This window comes from Stegastes partitus, unplaced genomic scaffold (assembly GCF_000690725.1).
Source record: "Stegastes partitus isolate 25-593 unplaced genomic scaffold, Stegastes_partitus-1.0.2 Scaffold545, whole genome shotgun sequence".
In the NCBI taxonomy this organism is placed as follows: domain Eukaryota; kingdom Metazoa; phylum Chordata; class Actinopteri; family Pomacentridae; genus Stegastes; species Stegastes partitus.
The window spans coordinates 262,639-287,073 of NW_007578276.1; the positions used below are offsets into that span (position 1 = coordinate 262,639).

At 41.7% G+C, this 24,435-nt stretch overlaps 3 protein-coding genes across 5 annotated transcripts in view; all 3 read left to right on the forward strand.

The window, feature by feature from the left end:
- Positions 1-6,339, forward strand: part of kars1 (lysyl-tRNA synthetase 1) — a 48,411-nt gene extending 42,072 nt beyond the window's left edge. For all 3 annotated transcript variants that reach the window (XM_008288180.1, XM_008288181.1, XM_008288182.1), the window contains 12 exons: positions 48-213; positions 293-386; positions 519-705; positions 2,328-2,453; positions 2,653-2,772; positions 2,977-3,139; positions 3,747-3,920; positions 4,094-4,179; positions 4,268-4,353; positions 4,437-4,563; positions 4,681-4,824; positions 5,690-6,339. In XM_008288180.1, coding sequence (XP_008286402.1) covers positions 48-213; positions 293-386; positions 519-705; positions 2,328-2,453; positions 2,653-2,772; positions 2,977-3,139; positions 3,747-3,920; positions 4,094-4,179; positions 4,268-4,353; positions 4,437-4,563; positions 4,681-4,824; positions 5,690-5,764 — 1,548 coding nt within the window. In that variant the 3' untranslated portion in view covers positions 5,765-6,339. The remainder of the gene's footprint in view (positions 1-47; positions 214-292; positions 387-518; positions 706-2,327; positions 2,454-2,652; positions 2,773-2,976; positions 3,140-3,746; positions 3,921-4,093; positions 4,180-4,267; positions 4,354-4,436; positions 4,564-4,680; positions 4,825-5,689) is intronic.
- A 3,113-nt stretch (positions 6,340-9,452) lies between these two features.
- On the forward strand, positions 9,453-13,652 carry gcshb (glycine cleavage system protein H (aminomethyl carrier), b). The gene is made up of 5 exons (XM_008288183.1): positions 9,453-9,652; positions 10,609-10,688; positions 12,816-12,879; positions 12,965-13,096; positions 13,248-13,652. Exons 1-5 carry the CDS (start codon positions 9,499-9,501, stop codon positions 13,343-13,345), a joined length of 528 nt encoding a protein of 175 aa, XP_008286405.1. The 5' UTR covers positions 9,453-9,498; the 3' UTR covers positions 13,346-13,652.
- Positions 13,653-19,292: 5,640 nt separating this feature from the next.
- rpl13 (ribosomal protein L13) lies at positions 19,293-23,789 on the forward strand. The gene is made up of 6 exons (XM_008288184.1): positions 19,293-19,347; positions 19,813-19,930; positions 20,791-20,932; positions 22,286-22,459; positions 23,207-23,263; positions 23,586-23,789. Exons 2-6 carry the CDS (start codon positions 19,827-19,829, stop codon positions 23,742-23,744), a joined length of 636 nt encoding a protein of 211 aa, XP_008286406.1. The 5' UTR covers positions 19,293-19,347; positions 19,813-19,826; the 3' UTR covers positions 23,745-23,789.
- The last annotated feature ends 646 nt before the right edge of the window (positions 23,790-24,435 follow it).

Consider the following 24,435-nt stretch of genomic DNA (forward strand, 5'->3'; position numbering starts at 1 on the left):
TTGGTCTTTTTTATATTAAACCCATCCTTTGTTTCCCTGTCACATAGCAATACTTCAAGATCCGCACTCAGGCCATCCAGGACCTGAAGGGCACAGCAGAGGACCCGTACCCACACAAGTACCATGTGGACTTGTCGCTTACAGAGTTCATCGAGAAATACAACCACCTACAGCCTGGAGACCAGTTGTCAGATGTTGTTCTCAACGTGACAGGTACCAGGAATGGTTTATGATCTGTGTTTTGTGTGTAATCCAGTAGTAGAGCTCCCGTTAAACCCAATATGTTTGGCAGGTCGCGTCCATGCCAAGAGGGCTTCTGGTGCCAAGTTGATTTTCTATGACTTGCGAGGTGAAGGTGTCAAGTTGCAGGTTATGGCAAACTCAAGGTATTGAATCATTACTATGATCAAAAAACACAACTTGTCCCTGTTTGCTTTACACTTTTACTGATTTTTGAGTCATATTATCTCTTTTTATTGCCACTGAGTTGATTTCTGTTTCCTCTTTTACTCTGTTAGGAGCTACAAGTCTGAGGAGGACTTCACGGCCATCAACAACAAGCTGCGGCGTGGCGACATCATTGGTGTCCGTGGTAACCCGGGAAAGACCAAGAAAGGAGAGTTGAGCATCGTTCCCTCTGAGATGTTCCTGCTGTCGCCCTGTTTGCACATGTTGCCCCACCTCCACTTTGGCCTGAAAGACAAGGTAACGGCCAACCTGCTCTGTTGTGGGCGTTCTTCAGAAAGTGACTTAACAAAGAGCAAGTGTCTTTTAGAATTATATTACAGCCAGCATAAACATACAGGGATCCTCCAAACAAAGCATCTCCACTCATTATATAGAAACTTACCCCGTCTTTGTGCAGGAGCTGCCTTCTTATCTACCTCTCACCTGCTTGTGTGTGTGCAAGGCTGCCACAATCATAAAACCTCTTAAATTTCTTTGAGTTTCATCCACCTGTGAATGGAAATGATTCTCATGATATGTGAAATTATTTCAGAAACCTCAGTGGGTCAGTTTCTCAGAGTGACGTACACTTCATCAGAAGACGGAGCTCTGCTTTGCCCTGATAAGCTGATTTCTTAGAACAGCTACGGCGCAAGTGAAAGTGCAACTAAGAATACAAAAATTTTCCATCTGCTTACACAGGAAGTGAGAGGGAGGGGAGAAGTGAGAGGCTATGGCCCGTTTGTCCACTCGTACTGAAAGTAAATAAATCACTCGTATCTGCAGCTACTGTATTTCTGCATTTATTAGTGTGTTTATCATTTATACTTTCATTTTCATATTAACCAGCCATGGCTGCAAGGTCACAAAGGCAGAACCTCTCAGAGTTCCTCAGTGTTATAAACGAAAGTAATATGACTGTGAATTTGATCACATTAGTGTGTGTTGATGGGAAGAAGACAAATTGTTGATGCAACAGCAGCATTGAAACATTATCTTCACCACTTCCTGTTTTCAAACCAAACACGATGCTGCCAGCGCTACTATCAGATGGATTCCTTGAACAGATGCAAAGCAGAACTGAAGTGAAAGTGCAACTAAAATTTACCATCCGATTCGACTTGAGTAGGTGAGAGGTTCCCACGCTTTTGGCCCCTCTTTCTGAAAGTACCTAAATTGCTTCGCCTCAGGACGTATTTGTTTGTTCCTGCAGTCTTGACAAAACAGGATGCTTTCACTTCAGGCACTTGGGTACAGCAGTTGTACTGATGTGATTAGCCATCTGCAGTTGTTGGTGCTCGGAGACCATCACATTCTTGCATCCCTGTAGAAAATACTTCCACATGGGGAGAGTTTTTTTGTTTTTTTACCTTCCACTCTTTTGCTTAAGAAGTCTGATGGCATCAGCGAGGCACATTTGCATAATCACCAAATGTAGCTTAATACTCATCTTCATATGTTTCTTGAGAGCTGCACTTTCAAACAACTTCACACTCGCCGTGGCGTTCCTCAGCTCTTCAGCAATACATAGAAAAGAGCTGGCGCGTTTGACTCAAAGATCCTTGTAGAGCGTGAAGAGTGCTGACTGAAAACCTCACAAATTAGCAAACGAAACGGTCAGCACTCACAACTGAGTAAGTAATAGAGTAAGAAAGAAACGGGTGCATTTCAGCATCTCTGAGACATTTGTGGGAGTGATTTTTTTATCAAACTAAAACAGTGTCCAGGCTGTAATTTTGACACAAGCTCAAAATCACAACCACAGCATAAGTGAAAGGGAAACTAAGAAGTTTGGTGAGAGGTTCCCACCCAGATGGCCTTGTAGATACAACAGCAGTAACCTTTTCTTCACCGCTGTCCACCGCTTCTTTGTTTTACAGGAAACGCGATACCGCCAGCGCTACCTGGATCTGATTCTCAACGACTACGTGAGACAGAAGTTTATAACTCGGTCCAAAATCATCACATACCTGCGTAACTTCCTGGACCAGATGGGATTTTTGGAGGTACGACGTGCTGTTTGGAACGTATTGAGACCCTGAAGTAAACCACATCAATAAAACAATACATCTAAATACAAATGTATTATTTAATTGTCCTTATATAGAGATTTTGTAAACGAGTATTTTTGTAGTTTGCACATTTTTCCCTTCATTTGAGGCTGTTGGCTGCTTTGCTGAATCATGTTTGTTGCTGCTTCTTTAGATTGAGACGCCAATGATGAACATTATTCCTGGCGGAGCAGTGGCCCGTCCATTTGTCACCTACCACAACGAGCTGGACATGAACCTGTACATGAGGATCGCCCCTGAGCTCTACCACAAGGTCAGTTCCTTCTCGGGAGTCCAATGTCTCAATGATCACCTCCAGCAGGAGTATTAAATAAATTTGTTATCAGTGTTTAATTGAGTCAGTTTCTATTAGAATTTTTGGCTGTGATTTATTTATTTTTTACAGAGAACACAGATGGTTCTTGTACTTTTCTCAAATGTCAAAATGTTCATGCTGTGCTTTGTATCTTTCCTTCAGATGCTTGTGGTCGGCGGGTTAGACAGAGTGTATGAAGTCGGCCGCCAGTTCAGGAACGAGGGCATCGATCTCACTCACAATCCAGAGTTCACCACCTGTGAGTTCTATATGGCATATGCCGATTACCATGACCTGATGGAAATCACAGAGAAGCTGCTCTCAGGTGAGTGAAAACACATAGTCAGCCCTGTTATTGCCTCTGGCTTTGTAGTTATTTGCTTCAAGTGTCATGGACTTGATGGTTTAACTGTAAAATGTCAGGCTGAGCTCCACATGGTGACCACAGAAAGGCTGATTGAAACCCAGTTGTACCATGTAGTGCGAGTTAACGCATAGTATACGTTTAATTATTTTGGTACATTATCTGCCCATGCTGTAGATGATGGACAACAGCTGGTGCACTGCCGTAAAGTTCCAGGAGTTTGTAGACATCAGTTTCATACTAAACCGAATGTTGTCTTCCAAACAGTTAGACGAGGAATTAGGAGAATGTTCTACATACAAATAAAGAGACTAAAACTTAATTTAAAGCCAGAAAAGAGTTAGTAATGAAGTGATCGGCAGGTGTATAGAAAGCTGTCGGCTCTTATGTGTCATTGACGATGGCTCTATAAATACAGGACATTCTTTAAAATATAAATTGGCCAAAGCTTTTTGCTCAGTGTCTCCTCGGTTTTGTTGTTTCTGAGATACTGAGACACATGAAAGGTGTACAGTAAACAAAGAGAGACACTACTCAATTCAACTCGGTGGTTCTCTGTTTGCTTCAGGAATGGTGAAGCACATTACTGGAGGATACAAGGTGACTTATCACCCCGACGGTCCGGAGGGACAGGCCTATGAGATTGACTTCACGCCACCGTTCAAAAGAGTGAGCATGACGCACGACCTGGAGAAAATTATGGGAGTGAAATTCCCTCCTTCTGACAGCTACGACAGTGCCGGTAAGAATCTGGAGAAATGTAGAGATTAACTTTGGCCTCCCCAAAATGATTGTAGCACTTGTTTTTGTCTCTTTTTCCTTTATTTGGCTTTGAGTTGTTGACCATGCACGTCAGATTTTATTAGGTAATATGTATAGGTGTTAATCAACTGTTTTGCGTTCCTCTGTCCTCAGAGACACGTAAGTTCTTTGACGAACTGTGTGCCCAGAAAGGAGTTGAATGTCCTCCACCCAGGACCACTGCTCGCCTCCTCGACAAGGTGCTCTACTGGTGAACAGCGCCATCTGTTGTACACTTTTGTGTTGTTCACTTTTAAAGTACTAATGGCTTTTTTTTCCCCATTGCAGCTGGTTGGAGATTACCTCGAGGTCACGTGTATCAACCCAACATTCATCTGTGATCACCCTCAAATCATGAGCCCTTTGGCAAAATGGTAAGAACAGGCTTGTTTTGCCTTCCTGGTTATTTAATAATGCAAAGCTCAGGTTGGCACTGACACTGCCTCTGTTGTTCCAGGCACAGATCGCAGAAAGGCCTCACGGAGCGTTTTGAGCTCTTTGTGATGAAGAAGGAAATCTGCAACGCGTACACCGAGTTGAATGATCCGATTAGACAGAGGGAGCTTTTTGAGCAGCAAGCCAAGGTGTGTTTAAAGACTGACTTGTGTTTTCCCCTCCACCTTACTGCGTTGTCCGAAGGTTCCCCCAATGCTGTTACAGTGAATATATTAGAGCATGTATGTCTGTGGATGTGTTTACAGGCCAAGGCTGAGGGTGACGATGAGGCCATGTTCATCGATGAGACCTTCTGCACCGCCCTGGAGTACGGCCTGCCACCGACCGCCGGCTGGGGGATGGGCATCGACCGCCTCACCATGTTCCTCACTGACTCCAACAACATTAAGGTACAGATGCTGCAGATCATAATGCAAGCAATTTTCAGGACGATGGAAGCACAAAGGTTTCAGTGGCCAATAAGAAAATTACCGTAATTTTCGGACTATTGAGCGCACCTGAATTTAAGCCGCACCCACTAACTTTAAAAAGAAAAACAAAATTGTACATAAATAGGCCGCACTTGTCTATAAGCCGCAGGTGTCCACGTTGTAACATACATAGACACCAATACATACACAAATACTGTAAACGCTTTTTTCCCCCAACAGTGCCTGTAACACGGCTGGTTAAGAAAATAAAAACTACAGCAGCCTATCAGGAAAAGGCATTGATCGCTATCTTCCTCTTCTTCCTGAAACCACTAAAGCAGGGGTGTCCAATCCTGGTCCTCGAGGGCCACAATCCTGCATGCTTTAGATGTTTCTCTCTTCCAACACACCTGATTCAAATGATCAGCTCATCATCAAGCTCTGCAGAAGCCTGATAACGATCCTGATCGTTTGAATAAGGTGTGTTGGAAGAAGGAAACATCTAAAACTTGCAGGATTGCAGCCCTCGAGGACCGGAGTTCGACACCCCTGCACTAAAGTCTCGAGTCTTGATTTGAACAGCCTCAGAATGACTTCGTCACACACTTCTTCAGTCTCTCTTTCGTCGTCGCTCTCAACGTTTCGTCTCGAGGCAAATTCGTTAAAATCCACAAATTAGCTGCATCATTGTTTCAGGCGTAGTGAAAAAAGTAGGGGCTTATAGTCTGGAAATTACGGTAAATTGGATTTTTCCATCATCCGCCAGACAGACGTGGTCTCCATTTATGTTAATGTAAAAGGAAAAAAAAAAAAAGCATCCGCTGACAGACTTGTTGTTTCACAGGAGGTGCTGCTGTTCCCAGCCATGAAGCCTGATGACAAGAAGACAGCAGCGCCCACAGATGGCACCTCCGTCTAATGGCGTGACCTCTGACCACTCCTGCCGTCGCATCTCTGCAGGAGCCTTTACCTCACTGGTCATCAGTCGAGTCTGCGGGTTTTGTGTTTTATCGGTGTTGGTGTGTCAGGTGTTCGGTCATTACTGCCATTAAGGGAAATCATCTTGTTTCTGTGACGCGGCTGACGGGTGAACGGCGGTGAATGCTTTGTTTTTTTTCCATTTGTTTTTTCTTACCCTTTTTCGATCATATTTGCTGCATCCTCTTTATTTCACTGTAAGGGGACATTTTAATCCACTTTTATCATCCAGACGGTGAAGGGATGGTATTTGATGATCAGGATGTCATTTGTTCTGCTGTTGAATACAGACTTGGATAAAGTACTGATGAATATACTTGAAGGGATGCTAGATTCTATCAACCAAATATGCACCATGAAATGACAAAGTTCAAGCCCCTCTAGTGTGTGTTCTCAGTATGTTCATCTGTTTTTACCAAGTCTGCAAGTATTCCTTCTCTTAAAATTTTACAAGATGGATTCCACAAATTCAATATTTCTCTGCCAAGAAGTTTAAATAAACTGCATATAAATCGACCTTGGTCGTTGTCTTGTGATGTTTATGGAAAAAGGTACGCTGATCTTAAACGCCTGAAAGATGGGATATTTATTTTTAGATCTAGGAAGTGATGCGTCTCATTTTGATTTTGGGTTTCCTCGACAGTTTAACGTGCAGCATGAGGTAAGTTTTGGTGGTTTAGATTAATTTCTAGGACTGCAAGGTGGCTCGGTGGTTAGCACCGTTGCCTCGCAACTAGAAGGTCGCCGGTTCACGTCCCGGTGAGGACACCTGGGATCTTTCTCTGTGGAGTCTCCATGTTCCTGTGCAGCGTGGGTTCTCTCCCTCTCTGGGTTCTCCAGCTTCCTCCCACAGTCCAGAAACATGCTGAGGTTAATTGGTGATTGTAAATTGTCCGTAGGTGTGAATGTGTGTGTGCTTGGTTGTCTGTCTCTAAGTGTAGCCCTGTGATAGACTGGCTACCTGTCCAGGTGTCCCCTGCCTTCAGCTGGGATAGACTCCAGCCCCCCACAAGCCTAGTGAGGATTAAGCGGTGTATAGATAATGGATGGATTAATTTCTAAATGTACAATGCAGATCCTTTTGTCTGGTGTATAATGTATATTTTGAGCCATCACTGAGATCCTTTAATTGGGGTTTTAAGTTCGTAGGTCGTCCGTGGAGATGCATGAAGATTATATGATGCTTTCCTGATGCTGTGAATACAATTCTCTTTGATTGTTTGCTGGATAAGTAGCTTTGTATCTGTATTAATTTATGCAAGAAAAACTAAACAGAAAATGACAAACATATGTGCCAGATATTTTTTCATTTGATAAAATGACAAAGAAGTCCTCAGAATTAACCATTTGTTAAATATCTTATATATAACCTTTAGTAAAAGGTTAAGTGATGCTACAAGATAAAATGAAAGACGATGTATTTCCTGAAAAACAGCCAATCCACTAGAAAACAACCGTGGATTCACTATTAAAGATTCCTGTGCTACAGTAACATCACTCCACACAAAACAATAGCAACGCAGCCAAGGCCAGTACAGCGTCTACTGGTGCAAGTTTTCTCAAATCAGGGACTGTGAGTCAGTGTTTAAATGGAAGTATGTGAAGATGTTATGTGCAAAAGTAAAGAAAAGAAGTTTTTGCATTCTGGATAAGCACCACCACCTCATGGTGATGGTTTTTCTGGTGTTGGATTGTGTACAAGTTTGTATCTTGACCTTTTAAAAACTCCTTAACGAGCTCTGATGGATGATTATTTCACCAGAGCTCCACGTCTGGTCAGATGTCAGAGTTGAGATGACAAAGCTGTTCCTGTTTGTGACTATCGCTGCCGCCTTTAACGTGTTTGTGTCACTTTAGGCCATCCTCATACTTGGTATCATTTTGGAAGAAATCCAAACTGCTCAAACGTTTCCTCCTTCAAACTGGCAGAGCAGCTGTCTCTCCTCATCACTGGGTTCTTGGGTCGGAGTGAACTCACCTGCAGGTTCTGCTTTGTAGGTAGCTAGGACGGCCTCGATGATGTGTTGACAGATGATACATAGAATTTCGGCTCCGCACAGCAGGAAAGGTGCAGCTGTAATTCATAAATTGCAAATAAAGCATTAAAAAAACCAACTGCATTCCATTTAGGTGAGCTTGCTGAAGGATGCAGTCTTGCTCTCTATCATTAAACCTTCTGTGACAGTTGATGTAACTGAACCATCGCCAACAAAGCTCGCCACACCTGTGGTTTTCCTGCTGTGACTAAAAGCAATGCTGTGAAAAAGTGCTTATGTTTTACATGCAAAAGATTGCTGCAAATTAATGCACATTTGTAGATGTAATGATCAAACTGCCTACTAGTAGAAAGAACTTCTACTCTCCTCTCTGTTATGCCTTTACATATATAAAGTAGGGGATCAGTGGATAGCATCGTTGCCTCGCAGCAAGAAGGTCGCCGGTTCGCGTCCCGGTGAGGACACCCGGGATCTTTCTCCATGTTCTCCCCGTGCAGCGTGGGTTCTCTCCCTCTCTGGGTTCTCCGGCTTCCTCCAACAGTCCAGAAACATGCTGAGGTTAATTGGTGATTGTAAATTGTCCGTAGGTGTGAATGTGAGTGTGCTTGGTTGTCTGTCTCTAAGTGTAGCCCTGTGATAGACTGGTTACCTGTCCAGGTGAACCTGCCTTCACCCTGAGTCAGCTGGGATAGACTCCAGACCCCTGATTAAGGTGTATAGATGATGGATGGATGGTTCAGGCTTCTGACTAGGATGTAGACCCAGAACTTGCTGGTGGGGTTACACATCTCATCTCACCTGGGAACTGCTCCAGACTCACAAGAGGAGCTGGAAAATGTTTCTGGGATGAACCTGTTGCCACCACAACAAGCTGACTCCGCTCGACCAACAAAAACCTCCTGATCCAACCACCACAACAGGCCTGAGGTCTATAGCTGGCCTCTTCTCCTCTGCGGTTCCCCGGTGGTGGAACGAGTTACCAAACTCTGTTCAATCTCCTGACTCCCTCTCAGACTAAAGAGCAGCTCTTCACTGAACACCTTTGCACTTGACAGACTGAAAGCAAACAAATAAAAACATCCCATCACCTCCCTACAGCCTGCTGTTGGCATCAACGCCCTATCATGGCTCTTATCCAGATTGTTTTCTCCTGACCACATCCTTGCTTGTGTTGTATCTGCTCTCAGGTGTACGTCACTTTGGATAAAAGCATCTGCTAAATGAAATTGTAGAATTGTGGACTCCAATCAGGGAAGAAAATAGAGAAAAAAATTAATACATAATATAGTTGACAATAAATAAGATAAGGAAAAATATTATTATCATCACGACAAATAGATTATTATCATCATCATCACTATTATTGTTATTACTATCATTATTATTATTATTATTGTTATTAAATAAAGCTATCTCTGCTGCATAGAACAAACAAAACATAAAAACAAACCTCACGTGCTGTGCAGCTTTATTTACTTTTACCGGTTGCATGTTCGCACCGTGTGTAAAACTTTCTGACTCGTCAGACCTGCTCGTGAACCCGATTCACCTCCTCCCCCTTCCTCCCCTTCCTCCTCTTCCTCCTCCTCCTCCCACACGCTCCCGTCGGGATGGTGCGCGCTCCCGCGGTCAAGTGTATGTGCACTGGGGTGAAGCGGCGGGTACACAGCGAGTGAAGATGGCGATGAGAGCGGCGGTGCGGTGCCTCTCTGCGGCCAACTTTTCATCCAGGCTCCCGCAGCTCTCGTCCGCAGCGCAGCTTTCGGCGACTCGGCTGCTGTGGAGGAGCGGCTCTCCGCGGACACTGAGCTCGACCTCGGCCCTGTCCACAGGTAAATAACAGCCTGATAATAAATAATAATAACAACACGAAGGAGCTGTGGTGGTGGTGGTGGTGGTGCTCAGTGCATGCGGGGCTGCTCACACATTCCTGTCTGACTGTAATGGACGAGAAAAAAAAAAAAACAGCACAGTGTCACTTTCCCACAGCGAGCAAAGCGACACGGAGGGCATGCACAAGTTTGTTTTTTTACTTGGAGTCGGTTGTCAAAGTAGAAAAACTGAGATTTGTAGCTGCCACATGTTAGTCTGGCTAAAGTGCACAACAGGAGGACGGTCCGGCCACGAGCTCCGAACTAATTACCTCCGTCTCGTGCAGCAAGAAGCAGCTCATTAAGCAGAAGTGACCGAAAATTAAATTATGTCCTCCCAGCTTCCATGTCCTCCCTCTGTGGAATATTACAGCTTTAAACCATGTGGATATGTGTGTTTTAAAGCTGTAGAATAGTGAGAATAAACATGTCATTCAGCTCCCAGGACTGACTCTGAGCCCGGGTCATGCATCAGCATCTCACACAGTCACAATCTGGTTCAAACCTGTATTTCTCTGCATGGTCATGATGCCAACTTTGTAAATTGTTGAGGCATTACTGTTTCTCCCTGGGGGCTGTTGCAGTGATGACAGCATGAGTCTGGCACCCAAAGGCTTTAACTCCTGATGTTGTAATTGCAGATTTTTTATTTTTTTGTTTGCACCAATGATGACCTGCAGAAAAGCTGTTAAGATTCTACATTATAAAGGCACGGTGTTGCACAAGTAACAGCACAGTGTTTAGCTCTGGTCCATAGTGCAGCTCTTTGTTCTGTCGTGCTTTGAGACAAGACTGCAGCACATGTAGCTCGTAAGATTCATCACAGTTGTTCCTTCACAATTCTTTCTGATTCATGTTCTCACATATTAATTACACCGTCTGTCCCACACTAACTCGTTCCTTCACTCCCTCCATAGCCCTAAAGTTCACAGACAAGCACGAGTGGGTGCAGGTGGAGGGCGGAATCGGCACCGTTGGTATCAGCAGTTACGCTCAGGTAGGTGGTCGGGTCAGTCTGTCTCCTAGAGTTGTGACACGCTCGGTTCCGAGGTTTGCTGATGACTATCTAAAAATAGTGATATGTGAATGGCTGTGGTGTGCACTTCGGCACTGCACTTTGCCCTCAGTGGCTGCACTAAACCAGGCCGATTTACTGTTTTATGACTATTGTCTGAAACAATTGATCACTCGCCTGGCTGCAGATATGTGCAGAAAAAGTCAAGTTTGGACAATAAATCATTCAGTGAAGGGGGGAGTGTTTTATCTACAACTTGAATGCAGCTATTAGAGAAATGATTATTACTGCTATTGATAGTGGGCACCACTCAGGTTTGTCACACACTCCCCGTGCAGATGATTTTATCTCTGCTGCTGAGCCTTCAAAAGGGGTACGTTTTGTGGTTTAATATGTGAACTCGGTCTGCTTGTGTCTAAAAGGACAGCGCAGAGAAAAGAATTCGTGAAACAATCGTCGTCTGTCTTTTTATCCAAGACCTCTAAATTATCTCACACCTCCAGGATTCTCAGCAAATACCAGCGTTTCCTGCGCAGATATTCATTAACCCCCGTATCACTGCTTCACAAAGAAATGCTGATAAATTGTGGATGTAATTATTAGCGCTGCTGACCAAAGTGTGGACTTTATCAACATCTGCCTGTACTGTACTTCATCTGGACTTTGAGCAAACCTCTGATCCTCAGCATCTTGGAAATGTGGACTTTAAGTTGTTTCCCTCCGAGGTGAAGATACAAACATGTTTATTTAAGAAAGCCTTCAGTATTCCTCTGGTTCCCTTAAACCCCTTAAATAGTTTTAATTTTCCATAACTACAGAAAGAGGAAGGCCTAGTTCATGGGCAGGAGCAGTGATGGCAACGCCTTGACCTTTAAATGTGCAAATATCCTTCAAATTAAGAGTTAAAATCCAGGTTAAGTCTGTAAAAGAGCTCTCTTTATTGCTGCTGTGTGCATTCATTCTTAATACATGTATGTACGGCAGCACTTAAGGTGGTTTGGATGAGTGTTGACCTCTTTCCTCAAAACAATTCAGGGTCTAGAGATAGTTTATCTCAGACTGCTCCTTGTCGAAAGCCAGAAATGTGTGAAGTTTTCTGCAGTAAAGGGAACGTTTTGTCTGTCGTTGTTTCCTCTGGAGCATTAAATGTCCTGCTGGTTTAGTAATGTGCAGGTTTAATCAGAGCATAGGTGTTGGTCATGCTAATGTGCACGCAGCGAATCATCTGTTTTCTTTATCAGACTAAGTTTTGTTTCTGCAAAGTGTAAATGAGATCCCCAAACATCAGTCTAGCTTCCTACACACTGAGTAAGAAGGCATGTGTAGAGCACTGTACTCCAGCCACCATATCTGAGCCTCGGAAGTTTTTAAATTCTAAAAATTATTTTACCTTCTGGCTGTTTTTGTTAGATAACTGAAGTGTAACTCCAGCCAATTTCTACCATCCTGTGTCGAATGTTCTTTGTTTTAAGAGAAGGAAAAACCCTGACATTGTGGTTTTTAAATCACTTTCCAGCTCGTGTATGAATGAGCAGGAGATGGTATCAGATCCTGGTCGAGTCTTGTGTCATATCAGTGAGGCTGGCTGTGATTGGTAGTGAGGAGCATAATGTGCATTACCCGCTGGCTGCGGTTGCATTTTAGATATTTTAAAGAGTTTCTGTGACGATCTGTCTTCAGTGATGGGAACAGGTTCTAAAATGTCCTCCTCAGATGTGATTCAATTCAATTCAATTTTATTTGTATAGCGCATATTTACAACAACAGTCATCTCATAGCGCTGTGATGCTGGATCGGTCTGGTCAAATCATACAGTGACAAATTTCACAAAAAGTGCAAAATTAAAGGATTTAAAACACATCTCAAGGGGCGACGTGTCCTGAACAGCGGCAGGAAAACATTCACTACATGTACTGTCCCCACAACTTCCTGTCTCCCTCCACTGTCCATAAATACATGAGTTATTATTGCATTACTGTGAGCAGTTTGTAAAGATGTTTTCAGTAACTGCTGGGACAGACTAATGAGTCCATGCAGTTTGTTGATTCTGGAGACATTATTGGTTTAAATAAGACTCTTTGCATAACGCAGTCTGTTGCATGGTTTTAGGAAGCGCTAGGTGACGTGGTATACTGTGGACTCCCTGAAGTTGGCCAAAGACTTGAACAGATGGGTAAGAGCCTTGACTAGACTGCACATTTAGGACATAATTGTTGTGAGCAGTGCGGTGAGAACTGTCTGTTGTGTGTCTGCTGTAGAGGAGTTTGGTGCCTTGGAAAGCGTGAAGGCTGCCAGTGAGCTATACTCGCCGCTGACAGGAGAAGTGACTGAAATCAACACAGAGCTGGCGGAAAATCCTGGACTTGTGAACAAAGATTGCTATGCACAGGGTAAGTGTCTCGCACTCACTTTTGTTCCTCGCCATTTCCAAGAGTCTCTCTCGGTAGATTTCTCGCCAGGGCGGATGACAAAGTGCCAATCATGTCGCGGCTTGTTTATAAAACCAGCGCACGTTTAATTTGTCCAACTCTCACCTTTCAGGATGGCTAATCAAGATGACCATCGAAAAGCCAGAAGAACTCGAAAGCCTCATGGATCAAGCCGGATACGATAAATTTATTAAGTCACTTGAAGAATAAATCCATAACCTCACTGTGCTGGTTTGTAATGTGATTACGATCAAAGATTAGTAGGCAGGGTTACTAACACATCTTCATATGTCGTATTTATTTTGATACCGGGGTTTTGCTATCAAAATAATTTTAAATACTCTGTAACGACTTCTACTTTAGAAGGTTAGGACTTGTTTAGACGCTAGCGCAGCTAAAAGGGCTCTTAATCTCAAGATCTGTCAGTATGACTGCGTCGTCTTTTAAATACGAGCAGATGTGGTGAAAAGACTGGAAAGGGCTGTGTCAGATTCATTTAATAAAATGTGGTCTTTAAGTTGATGCTCCTGTGATTATTTTTTTTAAATACCATCCAAACTTGGAAGATCCATTCCTGGAAAGAGCAATAAATAATCAGGAGTGTGTTGCAATGATGGTTTGTGGAACCAGTTCACACACCAACAATAACAACTTTACCGCTAATAAAAAACAAAGGCGTATTCATTTTGTAATGTTCCTCAGAAAGATGTGTTCAGATTGTGTGTGTGCTGACAGGACGCGCTGGTTTTTGCTTATTACAGTTCTGCACACCTTGACCTTTGCCCTCAGGTGAAGATAGACCCAGATTGCAGAGGCGACCTGATCAATGATTAATACGTTAGGGGTTTGAAAATCAGCAACTGAACAGGAACACCGCGCTCTCAGGCTGATAGGGGGGAAAATAAAAGCTGTGATTGGGATTCCTGGCTGGACTTCTAGTTCTTTAAATCATCAAAACAGTTTGTATAATGACATTTTAAATTTACTTTATGTTCAAATGTCCTCACAATCACTTCCCCTCAAAGGAAGTTTGACTCACCTTACAAATCTCTGCAGTGAGAAACGCGTGAGAGCCATTTTATTTCTTTTGAACGCTGCGTGTCTTTTCAGTCCCTTTGTTGTTCTAGTGGGAGACACGCCCACTCAGGAAGCAGACAAGCTCGAGCAGGGTCAAAAGAGTGCAAACAAAACTTTCTAAAATGTATTCATGTGCGATTAGATGAGATTAAATTTGGAAGAAACAAATAATTCGAGTCATTCGTGAGGACTACTGGCTGCTTCAGTGCTTGTGTGTGCACTCTGCAGTCTTTGTGAATGGCTTGTGAGCAGTCAGGTAACTCCTGTCTGAAGAAAAACCTGTAGCGCTTGGATCAAAGACCTGCACAGCTCTACTGTATAATTATTGTGCTGTTGATTTTGTGTGGTCACAGCACACCCAGATGCTTGTTTTCCTGTGTGGATGCTAACGTTAATGAGTTCTAGGCCCAGTAGTGTTAACCCCTTACAGGGCACTCCTTCAAATACTTGGAAAATTTCAACCCTAGGGTGTTAATGATGGATATTTCAAGATAATTTTACTTTGGTGACTTTAAAAAAAAAAAAGTTGTAAATCAAGATTAGTAAAGGTACCATATGTGGTAACTTGCTCATCTAAGAAAAAAAAGGAAATTTATAATAAATAACAGAAAAAGTAACAAACATTTATTTGAAAACATTTCAGTTTGAGGTAATGATACTTACACAGCCGCTAACGAAGTATTTATGAAGTGCTTGGCAAGTTCATTTAGTCACATTTGTCTTGGGGTAATCGTTGTGGCACTGTAGAAGCCAATAACGTAATAACCAGCCAATAACATAATAAAAGTTCTGAAACGATAACACAATATTTTTTGGCCAAATGTTATGAACCGATAGCACAATATCTTTTACCTAATATCTTTTGTCCAATAACATAATAAGTTATCACATTGTTGGCCAAACATTATTAGGTTATCGGTTCAGGACTTTTATTACGTTATTGGCCTATTATATTTTAAAAAGTGCAAATTTATCTCGTTATTGGCCGTTGTTATGTTATTGGCTTCTACAGGCACTGATCTAAATCAAACTGGAGTTCAGTGCAAACCAGTAACAAAGCGTTTATAAAGTACCTGCAACATTTGTTTAGTGACATTTTTCATAAAGTCATGATATTGGCACTAATATAAAAACTAAATTAAACTAAATCAAAGTGCACATGGTTCTTCAACCGCAAGCAGCGGCACAGGGCGGACATATTGAACGCCCAAGGAAGTTACCAAATATGGTCACCTGCCCCATAAAAGGTAAAAGGACTCCCAAGAAAGTAGCAGAAATAACATGTAAGAAAATTAGAAATGAGGATGGACTTCAGCACAGTTTCATATGTGAAGTTCAAAGTATGGTCCTGACTGTAACCTCTGACTCGCTTAACAAGAAATAATAACAGCAGGCACATCAAATAGAGCTTAGCTTAGCTTAGCTTAGGGGCCTGCTGAGCCCGATGGCTGGTGAACCGTTACGTTAATTAATCAGCGATCTATTGCAGTTGTTTGGTGACAGCATCTATTTACAGGACTGCCATATCCTACTTCCATCGAGCAGTTGCCAATAGATGCTAGTTAAATTAAATAAAGCAGTTCATGGTACTAGTTGAAGCCTGTGTACTGTAATAATACCAACTTACAGGTACGGCTCAAAAAATAGAATATTGTGAAAAAGGGTTTTTTTGCTTTTTTAAAAAAAAAAGCAATTTCGTTAAAAAAAAAGGTAAACATAAATATTTTATGCATTCATTACACATAAAATAAAAATATTTCAAGGCCCTTTTTTGTCTTAATGTTGATAGTTATGGCTTAAAGCTCATGAAAATAGGAAAACCAGTGTCTCGAAATATTAGAATATGTCATTTCAAGTATAAGTAAGTTACTATTCAAACAGTATAAATACTGTCTATCTCTCAGTCTAGTTCAGAACACACAACCACAATCATAGAGAAGACTGCTGACTTGAAAGTTGTTCAGAAGACAATCACTGACGACCTCCACGAGGAGTTTAGGCCACAGAAGGTCATTGCTGGCTGGCTGTTCGCAGCTTTGGTTCGTTTCTCAGATCAGAATTGAAATTCTCAAAACGACTTGTTCAATCTTCACATCATTGTGTCACTTGTGCACATCAAAAAAGCAGCTTTTCATTTCTTTGAACAAGTTCTAAATGCTTTGGTACATCCATGCAAATGATTACGTGCAGTTCTCTGCTGTTTCCTACATTATCAATTGCTTCCGTCATGTTGATCAAAATATATTATAATGGGTCTCTGTTGAATCATCTCACCTCCCACAACATTTAGGCACTAGTTCATCGTGTAAGTCTTTACATGCAAAACGGTTGAACAAGTTGTCAGAATATGTCGAGCATATTTCCTTTAGACTTTATTTCTAAGTCTGTCCTGAATTGGTAAGGTGCTCTCAGGTGAATCTTGATTTTCTCTAATGAAGGGAAATGTGTGCAGCATCACACAGATCAACCAATGATCAACCAGTTTTCTGAAATAGCTCAAAGGTGCATCTTATGAACCATCAACTAGCCAGTATAGAGGAAGACTGCTCTGTAACTCCGACAACACTGCATGTACAAGTTTCCCTAAAGAGGCTGTCCTATGTTCACATTTCTACTTTAGTTTTTTTCTTTGTGCTGTGCAGTGCTGTCTGTTCCTCTCGCAATGACATGGTCTGTCAAAAAACTACAGTACAAACAGTAAATGTGAATCTGGTCCACTCTCTTGCAATCAGTCTCCCACACACACGAAGGTGTAACTCACAATTAACAATAATTGTAATTAAAACTTTAGCCATAGTTTGCATCAGAACATCCCTCCAGAGTCCACTCCACAATCTGTATTATACCCTGTAGGGATGTTGGCTTTTTCTTCGTCTGTTTCTTTCCTCTCATTAATTTGTAGGTTAACCCAAACTGGTGGGTTTGGTGAAGGAGACGATGCGTTTTTAGAATCTTGCCTGATGCTGCTGGCTCCTGACGCCGTGGTCCAGTTTGTTTTTCTTCAGCTCTCTTCTGAGGATGTAGTGGAATAGGAGGGCTTTCTTGATTTTTGGATTCCTAATTTTGCTTCGTCTTTGTTCTTCGCCATTTTTATTTGCTTGTGTTTGCTTTGTTACCGTCTCAAGCTTCTCTTTCAAAGCTTTTATTTTTTCTTGAATGCCTTTTTCTCGTTTTTCTTCTCTCCTTTTCCTGCCTGAGAGACTGTCTGCTGTGTCCGGCTTTGCATTCTTGAGTATTTTGATCTTGCGGACTATCTGGAGGGGTTTCTGCCTCTAGCACTACAGTTTCTTTGGGTCTTTTCTGTGCCTCCCTCCAGTGCCTTCGTTGGTTCCTCGTTGCCCTTTCTCCCATCTTGCCTATCTGTAATACTTTTTTGTCTTTAACTCTCTTCTTCCACCTTTGTCTTTCCTACTCTTGCGTGCCATGTTTGCTCTCTGGGTCACTGTTTCATTTTTCTCTTCTCTTTCTTTGGTTCTTCTCCTTTGATCCTCAACTGACAGTTTCTGTCTAGCCATGCTTTCCGACAATACAAACTGTAGTAATGAAAAATGTATACGAATAAGACTATGGAATCAGATTTCCATTTACTGGACATGATTGATTGATTGATTGACTGATGTAAAATACTAAAGGGGCAGTGTGTAGTTTTTGGTGACATCTAGTGGTGAAGATAAATGTAATGGATTTGGCAGAAATGAAATATAGCCTAATATTTATAAACAAGTTCCAGTATAATTTCATGAAAATAAGAAATGCTGCATTTTCTGGACAGTAGAATTTATGCTTTATATATACCTAGAAATGGGTCGATCTACAGACGCTGCCATCCAGTGTAATATTCAGTTTCACAAGTGACACAATAATAAGTAGACCAAAGCCTGAACATGCTCTACAAGTTACAAGTGTAGGTTATACAGGGTGGTTAAATAATGTAACTCATGCTATATATGTACATCTATGTCTAAATAAAACCCTGAAATAACATTAAATCCTACTAAGTTCACAAATAATATTATACCAGCACAATAAGAGGTTATAGGTGGATTTGTAAACTCCATCAGCTTACACGTCAACTCCGTAAGACAAGGAAACTGATGGAGTTGACATAAGGGCGAGCCAGTTTGGTCTCCATAACCTCACTAAAATGTTTAAATTCAATCCACTATGGTTAAAAAAAAAAACTTAAAGTAGAGCACGTGTGGTAATGTTGCATTCAGCACAGCCAGGAAGACAAACAGAGGTCCTCAGGGATATGCTGACCATGATGTTGCCTGATTTAATGAGGTTTATGAAAAAATCTGATGGAGCTGACTGAAACTGAGGACACAACTTTGATAGGCAGCTTTTTATAGAAAATATTTATAACACATACATACATATACATATTTATAACCCTTCTATTTAATTTATGTATTCACAATTTTAGAGTTTTTTAAAAATGTTTTTTGGGGCAGATCACTTTGCGAACTCTTGCTGAGGACAAATAAAATAACATGGACCTTCTAAACACAGACCATACAATTAAAGAAAATTTCCCAAAAGAGATTAAAATGACAAAACAACTAAGGTATACACAGTTACTTTAGATGTAACTTTGCAAGTATGACAATCATGATGAATTTCTTGATTTTTAGTGCAAATTAGACTTTTCTATGTAGGACATGTTTTGTCCCGACTCTCAAGAATGAGTCAATAAATATATTATTAAATGTACTAATCAAATTAATATGGTAATATTTTAAATTGGCATATTTTCCCTCTTTTACCTAATACTACATTTATTTATTTCTGAATTTATTTCAAAGCCTTTTAAATTTATTTCATCGGAATATTTGTTTATTTGTGTATTTATTTAATATAGAATAACGGGCATTGCACACTTGGGTTTGAGGAGCTCTGTTTATTCGCAGATCACAGCTTCTCTTCAATATTATATTTACTAAAATCTTCGTTTTATTTGTTTTTGTGGACGGGATCGCTCCTATAGATACACACTGATCAGACATCTGTTTGCCCATTGGCTGGTTCTTACATGTCCCACAGCATCTGTTCCCTCATTGGCTGGTTCTTACATATCCCACAATCCACCGCTTTACTACTTCCTTTTTCCTTTCGGCCATTTTCCTCCCTCGTAGGTATGAGAAATTATCCTCCAAAGAATTCACAATAATCTGCTGTAATCCTTCTTATTTCATAAGTGCTCGTTAATTTCTTGTACATCATGACAAAGTGTGTTTTGTCGCCTTTTAAAAAAGCCGAGTATTGTCGTAAATGTCCTCGCTAAATTGCTAATAGCTCATGTTCAAGTGGTGATACCCGGTCAAGTGGTGACTGCTAGCACCACAGCTAAGCTTTAGCATTCCCTATTTTTAACAGAACAGTGTCCTTCAAAATCTAAATGAACATTCCCAGAGAATGCCGAAATGACGAAGACTAGTAGCCGTGTCGTGCCGTATCCGTTCATTAAGAATGGCGCATGAAGTTAGCTAGTGGCCGTACTAATGTGCTAGCTTAGCATCTCTAACGTCGCTATGTGTGTGTACTGACTGTGTGCCGGCATGACATCCCCACTCATGTCTGTGTGCCACGCTGTGTTGCAGGGAAGTAGGCAGCCATGGCCCCCAGCCGGAATGGAATGATCCTGAACCCTCACTTCCACAAAGACTGGCAGAAAAGAGTGCGCACCTGGTTCAACCAGCCAGCCAGGAAGATCCGCAGGTGAGAACTGTTTGGTGTCTGATGCTAACTGGAGCTAACACACCTCCAGCCGCTTCATGAGCTAGCAGTAGAGACAGACATCGTTAGCGGGGTTGATAGAGCCACCTGTATAGGTAATTTATTCAATTATTTGTCGAAAATACGAGAGTCTTTACAGCACAGTTAATGTATTTTGATATAATGCCATGTATTCTATGGAGGCTACAGATGCTATAAGAAGCCCATAAGAGCTCATCACGGTTTGCTGTTTTTCACTGTTATCAGGAGCACAGTTTTGTTTGCACGGACCAAGTGATCTTTGCAGTGGTGTATGAACATGTAGTGGTGGTTCAGCTAGTCAGGCAGGGCTGCTTTTGTTTATATATTTAGTTGATGGTATGGACTCTCAAGTATGGCCGCCTTAATTCAGCAATCTGTATGTACTCTGGGTATACGTGAGGTTGTCAGCTGCTATTTTACAGCTATTGAGCTGCACTATTTCTGAAATCAGTTGGAGTTTTGAACAACATTCAACGAGTAGATGGCTAAATGTGAAATTGTAGGTGGTTGATGTTTTGACAGTTATGTGGTAATTTGTCAAAGGCCAGTGTGGGGACACAGAAACAAGACATTTGTTTACAGTTTTGACAGGATGAAGAATAAATGATTGCTTAACAGTAATTGGCTCCGACCATAGGGACACTTCTGGTATTTTTATATACATCTGTTGGTTACATTCATTCCAGCATGTTTGTCTTGAACACTTTTTTTTTTTTTTTTTTATACAGTTCATAAGTTTTTGATTCTGCTGTGGTAGCTTGGTGCCTGAAATGAAAAAGGTCCTTGGTTACTCTTGTTTGAATAAATACTTCTTTCTTCAGGCGAAAGGCTCGTCAGGCTAAGGCCCGTCGCATTGCTCCTCGTCCTGTTGCTGGACCGCTGAGGCCACAGGTCAGATGTCCCACTGTCAGGTACCACACCAAGGTTCGTGCCGGACGTGGCTTCACCCTGGAGGAACTCAAGGTAATACTTACATACTTGTCTGTAAATGTATTTTACAAGGAACGATAAGGATTTTCTTAAAAACTGGTTAGTGTTTGAAAATGGTGTTTCAAGGAACTGAAGCCTCCAGCAATCAAACTGAACAGAACAGGATGGAGAGGGGAAGCAGCAACCCCACTGATTATTGTCAATTATTTTGTCTAGTAAAAACTTACTTGTATGTCAGCTTGACCGAGAGTCTAATCGTCTTAAGTTTGTCAGGACACTCTCCAGATCAAAAATGCGATTGACAATTACTGGGGATGGAAAGTAGAACAGGCGCAACCTTTCTGTGATGACTCATGCATCCCACCCAACCAAAAAAACTCAATAGTTGTAGAAGAACATGAAGTGCTGCTCAAAGAAATGGTGTTCTTGCCAAAGTGTACCTTGACTTTCCTCCCATGTACTTTCCTGCTGTGGGATGGAGGCTAAATGGGAGTCTTGTGGTGGAGTTTTTAGTTGTTTTTATTCATGAAATGTAGGCTCAAACAGAAGTTTTTTTTTAGGGATACACAGCATCGTCTGTATTTGTTGATAAAGGCTTAAAAATAAACGAATGTTGGCTTTGGCTCAAAATGAACACAAGCCACAGACGAGCAGATCATGCCTGTCAGGTTTAGGGTGAGCATCATGAAGGTCACATAAAAATAAACATGTTTAAGTTTAAGAGGAGTCTTTATTTTGCTCTTTGAATGTGCACGTTTAAAACTATATAGAGACAACGATAATGTGCACTATCAAGACATTTACATACACTTTACTCCTGCAAATATGTAAACGTTAATAAACTTAATCATAAATATCTTTCGATTAAAGCTGGTCAGGAAGAGGAGCAGATTTTCAATGCCGCTGTTAATGTAAGGACACTCGAGTCTGGTCGAGTACCTTGTCAATCGTAAGTGTTGGTAGACAAGTGCGGGGTTATAAGTGTTTAGGATTCGTAAATATTAGGTTTTTTTCTATTTGTGAAAGAAACTGCTATATCAGTTTGTTTCTGTGTATGCGCTAACCCTCCACACTATCAGAGGGCTCTGAATCAGGGATCTATGTCTTGCATTTCTACATATACAAGAATCTGTATGATTTCAACAGTATTTATATTCTGCACTTCCCCTGCAGTGGGATTAATAAAGAACTGAACCATCTTATTGCAGCAGTCGTGTGATGACAAATCTCCGGAATCTCTGTATTTTCTTGATGAATACTTTGAACCCTTTTTCTGATGACTGCTGTTTGTTACTTCGAGTGAAAAAAAAGACTGTCCCAATTTCGTTGTCAGTATTTTATTGTGTAGTCACAGGCTTGGATTAACTCTTCGCTCCTTCCCTGCAGGCGGCCGGCATCCACAAAAAGACGGCCCGCACCATCGGCATCTCGGTTGACCCTCGTCGTCGCAACAGATCCACAGAGTCTCTTCAGGCCAACGTGCAGCGCCTGAAGGAGTACCGCTCCAAGCTCATCCTGTTCCCCAGGAAGGCTTCTGCGCCCAAGAAGGGAGACAGCACTGTAAGCATGTCGTCACCCGCAGCATTTAGTTTACCAGAAACTTTGATTTTGCAGATTCTGTTAATTCACTCTTATGTTTGTTTGGCTTGTTTTCCTGAGAAAGCAAGTTAACACAATAAACAAAGGCATGTGGTCAGTAGGTGTGAAGTTTAGTACATTTTTAGAGCCCTTTTCTTTAACTTCATCTTTTAAAAATGAGTAAAATTAGTTTATTGGAACTCAGTGTAGAGATTCTACTCGACTAAACGTTCTTGCTGCACACGTTCAGTGAAAGATCATAGTTTGTATTTTGAGTATTGGATTGCTTGTGCTTGGATTTTTTATTAGACTGCACGGTGTTTAGTTCACCAAATGAACTCGGGGACATGACACCGAAATGTTCAAGTCCCATTGAATTTGAAAGCTAAACCACTCGTGTGCTCAGTAATTTGAGGGTTTTCTGCGAGAAGATGATTGTGAAAACTCGCACAGTCTGTTCCGTCAGGACGTTAACGCAGGCTGACAGCCAAATCCATCCTCACGGTCTGACCGCTTTAAAATTACAGGCATTTGTGTCGCATTGATGAGCCTGAAAATCAGTGAAAATGAAATATGTAAATGAGAATTCTTCATCAGTTGTTTGTGTAGTTTCACTCACATGCTGCTGCTGCTGGCTAGATGTTTGCCAGTCTTGTTACAAGCCTCACTGGGAAACAGGGATGTTTTATTTTTGTTGTCTTACCAATTAATTGTGTGTGATTGTTTCAGGAGGAGGAACTGAAGATGGCCACTCAGCTCTCTGGTCCAGTCATGCCCATCAAAACTGTAAGTCGCAATTCCTGCAGGATTTTACATCACGTTCACATCTTGTATTCAGCAATATGAGGACAGATGACGTGTGCACACCAGCTTCCAGTTTATCATTATTAGTGTCCGCTGCTGATCATTTCACATCACAGCAGTCAGGTGATGACAAATCTCCGGAATCTCTGTATTTTCTTGATGAAATCTTTGAACCCTTTTTCTGATGACTGCTTTTCTTAAACCGCATTGCTTGTTGCAACAGGTGCCAAGTGAGAATTCATTCATTTGCCAGAGATTGTGTTTAAAAAAAAAAAAGCTAATGGAGTCGTATTTTTCTTTTCAGGTACACAAGAAGGAGAAGGCCCGGGTTATCTCTGAGGACGAGAAGAACTTCAAGGCGTTCGCCAGCCTGCGTATGGCACGCGCCAACGCTCGTCTCTTTGGCATTCGCGCCAAGAGAGCCAAAGAGGCTGCCGAGCAGGACGTGGAAAAGAAGAAGTGAAAATAGTCAATATGGAACTTTGCAAAATAAAGTGTCTAAAAAGAACAACGTGAGAATGTCGTGATTAGCGTCGTGTTTGGATTGACAGGTGGTGGTTTTCATGGTCTAATCATAGACGCACAGCCGAGATGTGACTTACAGACGGAATAGGATGTGTTGAGAAAAACTGTTGGCTTCTGATTGCAGCGTTTAGCTGGTTATACAGTAGATATGATGAGAAGGAGGAACAAAAGCTGTAGAACATAACAGTTTGGGGTCTCGACAAGATAATACAGATGAGGTAAAATTAGTTTATTGGGATCATTGTACAAAATGCATTAACAAACTGAAGTGTTGCTACATTCAAAAGAGTAAGTATTACTGATTTACTGATGCTTCTGTTCAGTCACAGCATAAACGATAGCAGGACCCTGAAACTGCTGCAGGCAAATAGATAATTTTTATTCTGACTTGTGCTTCCCTAATAGGACACGTCAAAATGTAATGAGAAAAAGATGCATCCGGTATGATCTGCAGATTTTTTTTCTCTGAGAATTATGCAGTGCATTGTTCTAAATTTGGACAGCAAGGTGGCTCGGTGGTTAGCATTGTTGCCTCGCAGCTAGAAGGTCGCAGGTTGGCGTCCTGGTGAGGACACCCGGGATCTTCCTGCGTGGAGTCTCCATGTTCTCCCCGTGCAGCGTGGGTTCTC